Source organism: Balaenoptera borealis, assembly GCF_965194805.1.
Source record: "Balaenoptera borealis genome assembly, chromosome: 1".
NCBI lineage: Eukaryota > Metazoa > Chordata > Mammalia > Artiodactyla > Balaenopteridae > Balaenoptera > Balaenoptera borealis.
The window spans coordinates 112642007-112648294 of NC_138860.1; the positions used below are offsets into that span (position 1 = coordinate 112642007).

A 6288-nucleotide genomic window follows, 5' to 3' on the forward strand; every position below is an offset into this window, starting at 1 on the left:
GAGTATCATTCATGGAAGTTTAGACTAACTAAAGCTGAAGTTAAATTTTACTTTCAGAACCACCAAGCTACAGATGTTGGCCATGGCAACTGCTCAGAGGCAAATTTCCCCATCTGTTAAAATAGATTATCACTATACTGCCAGTTTCCTAAAGTCAGATGTAAAGATTATACTGAAATATAAATAAAGCAAATTATCCTTTCAGTCAAAGATCTAACGAAAAGGTATATTTATAATCCATGACATCAAAGAACTTATGACCCACAGCAAAATACACAGGATAAAATCCCTTTCCTAACTGAGCTTTGAGGTAACAGGCATAATTAAAAGCATAATTAAATATTTTGTTTCATCTAGAAAAAAAGTTTAACCAGATGATTTCTATACTTCTAGTTCTAAAATTGTGTGTGCATTTCATCATGATAGGTATAGATTTCCGTTAATGCCCATTGACATGAATATGCAGTTATCAGGAAACAGGTGCACTCTTAATTCAAATACTTTAGAATATTTTTAGCACTTAAAAAAAAATGAAGGCGAGCAAATTTAAAATATGAATTCAAATAGATTTTTATATTAGGAACCTAAAAAAACAAGAAGTTTCACCTTGTATTCCCTTTGCAAGCTATCACTACAAATGCTTGGAGTGTGAATAACATTCCATATATCAAGAATAGAAAAGACATTTAAAGTCAGCTCTTTCCTTGCCAAAACTACTGGGCATTTAAAGCTGTTCGTCAAAATGGCTCCATTTAAAGCATTTCAAACCTCTGAAAAGGTCACTCAATAATTTAAGTACATTTTATTTTACCCACATTAAATACTTTTAAATTCACTGTCTTTGCAATCCACTGCTCAAAAAAAGAAATTCTCAAGGGAGAATGAAAACATGGAAATTGAAACCAGCCTATAGGCAAAGTGTACAGAAGGGTCACCTGGAATCAATCTGAAGGAGAAAGTTACTACTACCGGAGCATCTGGAGTCAAATTAAATCAGGCACTATTTACATATTTCTAGTTCTATACTGACCTCACATGGTGCTTTCTTACGTTATACACGGGCCTACCTAGGTTTATATATTTGTATCAGCAAATGGGTTCTATCTTTAACCAAAGTTAAATGTTTTAAAGAATAGAATAGCATTCCATATCCCTTCACCCATTGTTCAGGAACCCTCACAGTTCGTCAAATCACCCCGATAAATCCATCTGTTCCCTCTAGCTGCTTCCAAAGAAAAATTCTAGCAACCAAGACGCCAGACTGTAAAACACATAGTTGAGAGTTCTGGCACTACTAAAACATGTTAAGAAATCTTGGCAAATTAGTTAAAATCCCTTCAACCGTAAGTACCTCAATTGTAAAAATGAATACAATAATACAAATCTACATCCAAGCAGGCATACGAGTTAGATTTAATTAAAAAGAAAACTGTCTCAAATTTTTGGTGGGCTCCGAATATAAGGTACCTCTCCCCCATCTCACACTTTCCCTTCCACTTCTTCCCCTTAAGCTTTCAGGGTTTGCTCTCATGTTCTACTTAGTGTTCCCCTTATCCTCCTACTCCATCCTGCCCTTCTACTCTACCCCCATACTCCAATTCCATACAATTCCACCACCCTCCCGTTTCAAGCTGCTACTTCCCTTTGCGGCCCCTAAGGTCCCAGGCAACCCCTGCACTCTGGTCCCCCCCATCTCCCTCAGTCCCCGTTTCCTAACGGCTCCTCCCCTCGGTTCCCCACCCCCTCATCACCAGGTTCATCCTGCCCCTCCAACCGTCTCCCGCCCCCAGGTTCCTTCCTGCCCCTCCAAACACAGCTTCCCCGTCTTAACGTTTCATCTTGTTCCTCCAACCGACTTCCCCAACGCCCTGCTCGCTCCTTTAGTCCCTATTTTCTCCAACACCCAACTGACTACTCCCTTCCATCCATTCTTTTCAACATATACATATATGCAAGGCACCCCCATACGTACACTGGAGCCCCCACCCCCACCTCGAGCCTCCATCTTTCCCTTTTATACTTGCTTCCTTTCTTCCTCCTCCCCACCCCCTCCACCTCCTCCGGAAGAGCCTGGTTCCCAGGCCAAGGTCTCTCACCTCATTCGGTCACTTCAGTGGTGCCAACCGCTTCATACAGGAAAAAACAACCAATCACGACCCCGTGGGCGCTTCCCCTGCGAGTCCGAGCACTTACCGGGCACCCGCCCCACCGGGCACCCCGCACATACACACGCACAAACCGAGGTCCTGGGGACGAAGGTTGGGGGGGGTAGAGTGAGCTTTCTTACAGCGGCCTCAAACACAGCCCACTTCGCTACAACCCTTCGCCATTTTGGTTTCCCGCGGACTGCCGGTGCATTGTGGGAGCGCAGAAAGACTCCGGGGCCGAATGGCAGCTCTCCAGAGCCGCGAGGGGGCGGAGACTGCGTGGTGAGCGCGGAAGAACACCGCGTCCTGCGTCCGCGGTCGGGGCTGAACAAAGAAGGACTCTTTAACTTTGCGGTGGGGCTAAGTCCTTCCGCCGCCGGCGCTAACACAATAGTGAACGCTGAGCTTGGGAGTGTAGGGTGTCCTGCTGCTGTTTGTGTTGCAGAGGAACGCTTGTGTCCAACTTTCACACTGCATGTTCTGTTCCTGAGAAATGGGACGGTGCTCGCTACGTCTTGCCTTGCCAGTATCCTTTCTGTGGAGAAAATCTCTTATCTTCACCCTGAGACCTGCTGTTCGAATTTCATTCAGCGGGGAAGAGACTCTGGATGTCAGAATTATATTTTGTTCGGCGATTATTGTCCAGCCCCAAATTCCTTCCTATCAGAAGCTGCTTATATAGAAGATTTTCGGACTTTTTTTCCCTGACGATGAAAGATTTCTCTGTTTATTTGCTTTGCACATCCTTACTAATTGTGATGAAATCTGAGAATAATTTCGTGCAAAGTGGTTTATTTTACGAATACAGAACTTTTTCGTACTAGGGCAAACCCTTAGCCTGCCAGTATTCTGCTGCCGACAGAGGTTCCAAGTGACAGAGAGTGCATGCTTGTCTCTGTGACTTCTACTTAGATAAAACCCAGCTCCTCTTAGTAGCCACATGAGGAACCTTTGTTTATAACTTTGTCAAAATATTTTAAAAATCATTTTATATTTTGTGTCATATTACATCACAGGGATAATTAGTACCATGTTTTTCAGTCTGTTTAAGAAGACAGCATCAGGGCTTCCCTGGTGGCGCAGTGGTTGAGAATCTGCCTGCAAGTGCAGGGGACACGGGTTCGAGCCCTGGTCTGGGAAGATCCCACATGCCACGGAGCAACTGGGCCCGTAAGCCACAATTACTGAGCCTGCGTGTCTGGAGCCTGTGCTCCGCAACAAGAGAGGCTGTGATGGTGAGAGGCCCGCGCACCGCGATGAAGAGTGGTCCCCACTTGCCGCAACTAGAGAAAGCCCTCGCACAGAAACGAAGAACACAGTCATAAATAAATAAATAAAAGAACGTGAATTTCTTTAAAAAAAAAAAAAAAGACAGCATCAGTCTATCTGCTACCTTTCAAGTTTCATTTTGAACTCTGTGATAAGATAGTTTCTCAAAAATGTATCTTCAATGCCCTTCACACTTTTTGGTTGAGTAGAGTTTAACTTTAAAAAAAGTAGATGCAGTCCAAAAATGGATAAAGATATTACGCAAACAGGTATATTTGCTGTGCATCTAAGCCTAGTCACAGAACATCAGTTTTAGAGAACATTTGGTCTAAATTCTCCTCAACATTTCTCTCAAGTGGTCAGCAACCCTCAGTTTCAACATCTTCAGTGGTTCAATACCTCAGAGGCAGTCATTGCAATTTCACAAACACTAATAACTACAAAGTTATTCCTTGTATAGATGTACAATCTGCCTTCCTATAATTTCCACTTACTGGTATAACTTTTGGCTTCTTTAGCCACACGAAATTGTTCTAATTTCTTATACATTAGAGAAGTCAATGATGCCTGTCTTTTTGAAATTTAAAAAAAAAAAGCTTGCATTTCCCTATGTAAACACGTAAGTACAAAAGTGCAATCATTTAATTTAAGGAAGCCAGGTGCTCAGGGAATCAAGGGCACTGAGGGAGGCACAGTAAAAAAAATTCCTGTATCTGTGGTCTTAGGAATTTCTGGGGACTTCCCTGGTGACACAGTGGTTAAGGATCTGCCTGACAATGCAGGGGACACGGGTTTAAGCCCTGGTCCGGGAAGATCCCACATGCTGCGGAGCAACTAAGCCCGTGCGCCACAACTACTGAGCCTGTGCTCTAGAGCCCGCAAGCCACAACTACTGAGCCTGTGCTCTAGAGCCCGCAAGCCACAACTACTGAAGCCCGTGCGCCTAGAACCCGTACTCCACAACAGGAGAAGCCACCGCAATGAGAAACCCGTGCACCACAACTGGAGAAAGCCCGCGTGCAACAATGAAGACCCAAAGCAGCCAAAAATAAATTAAAATTTTTTTGAATATATATATTTTTACAGAGTGAAGTAAGTCAGAAAGAGAAAAACAAATACCGTATATTAACGCATATATGTGGAACCTAGAAAAATAGTACAGATGAACCAGTTTGCAAGGCAGAAATAGAAACACAGTTATAGAGAAAAAAACGTATGGACACCAAGGGGGGAAATTGGGGGTGGGCGGATTAATTGGGAGATTGGGATTGACATATATACACTAATATGTATAAACTAGATAACTAATAAGAACCAGCTGTATAAAAAATAAATAAAATAAAATTTTTAAGAAAAATATATACATTATGATGATTATAAAAAAAAAGAAATTTCTGTTAACTAAGCAACATGCAATGGATTAGAACCTTAAGAAGAAACAAATGTCAAACCCTTCAGAAGTACAAAGCAAAATAACTCCAGTCAGAGTAAACTGTACCCTTTATTTTGTATTTCTGTGATAGTCATAAGGGTTATTCACAAAAATTCTGGTTCTCCTTTGTTCCAAACACAGAGTAAAACTGCACTCTTTTGCACCCTTGAAGTTAGACATGGCCATGTAACTCGCTTTTACCAATAGAATGGAAGAGGAAATGAATCACTTTCTGGAAAAATCTTTAAGAGGCAGTGGCACATTCCCCTCCCCCTTGCTGTGATGATCATGGAAGCGTGTGTTGAGATAGAACATCTGTCACTTTGGGTCCCTAAACGACAACAAGCAGAGACTAAAGTTGTTCAACCATCACCACTATCCAGTTTTAGGACGTTTCCGTCACCCTAAAGAATTCATTATGCCCGTTTGCAATCAATCCTTGTTCTGACTTCCAAACCCAGGCAATCTATCTGTCTCTATAGAATTGCCTTTTCTGGCCATTTCATATAAATGGACTCACACAGTATGTAGTCTTTTGGTCTGACTTCCTTCACTCAGCACAATGTTTTTGAGGTTCATCCATGTTGTACCATGTGTCTCTAGTTCTTTCCTTTTTATTGCTGAATAGTACTCCATTGTATGAACGTGCCATATTTTGTTTATCCATTCACCAGTTGATGCACATTTGGATTGTTTCCAGTTTGGGGCTATTATGAATAATGCTGCTATGAACATTTGTGTACAAGTCTTGTGTAGATACTTGTTTTTACCTTTCTTGGATAGATTCCTAGAAGTGGAATTGCTGCATTGTATGGTAAGTTTATGTTTAATCTTTTAATATACTGCCAAAGTGTTTTCCAAAGTGTAAGCAATGAGAGAGGGTTCCGATTTCTCCGCATCCTCACCAATACTTGTTATTGTCTATCTTTTTTATTTTACTGACTCCAGTGGGAGTGAAGTGGTTTCTCTTCATGGTTTCAATCTGTGTTTCCCTAATGGCTAATGATGTTAAGCATCTTTTCACGTGCTTATTAGCCATTCTTATATCTTGTTTGGTGAAGCATATATTCAAATCTTTTAACCACTTTTTTTTTTAACACGTTTATTGGAGTATAATTGCTTTACAATGGTGTGTTAGTTTCTGCTTTATAACAGAGTGAATCAGCTATATGTATACATATATCCCCATATCTCCTCCCTCTTGCGTCTCCCTCCACCCTCGCTATCCCACCCCTCTAGGTGGACACAAAGCACGGAGCTGATCTCCCTGTGCTATGCAGCTGCTTCCCACTAGCTATCTGTTTTACATTTGATAGTGTATATATGTCCATGCCACTCTCTCACTTCGTCCCAGCTTACCCTTCCCCCCTCCGTGTCCTCAAGTCCATTCTCTATGTTTGCGTCTTTATCCCTGTCCTGCCCCTAGGTTCTTCAGAACCA

At 42.0% G+C, this 6288-nt stretch overlaps 1 protein-coding gene across 8 annotated transcripts in view; it reads right to left on the minus strand.

Moving 5' to 3' along the window:
* The window catches only part of MTF2 (metal response element binding transcription factor 2), an 80423-nt gene extending 78013 nt beyond the window's left edge, over positions 1-2410 (minus strand). For 4 of the 8 annotated variants that reach the window (XM_082384610.1, XM_082384609.1, XM_082384607.1 and 1 more), the window contains exon 1: positions 2097-2399. Coding sequence is in view for 3 of the 8 variants with exons in the window: in XM_082384607.1 (XP_082240733.1) it covers positions 2097-2101 (5 nt within the window). In the remaining 5 variants the exon portion in view is untranslated. Of the gene's footprint in view, positions 1-2096 lie in introns of all 8 variants that reach the window. The other 4 variants (XM_082384612.1, XM_082384611.1, XR_014242416.1 and 1 more) reach the window with 3 other exon arrangements.
* Between the last annotated feature and the right edge of the window lie 3878 nt (positions 2411-6288).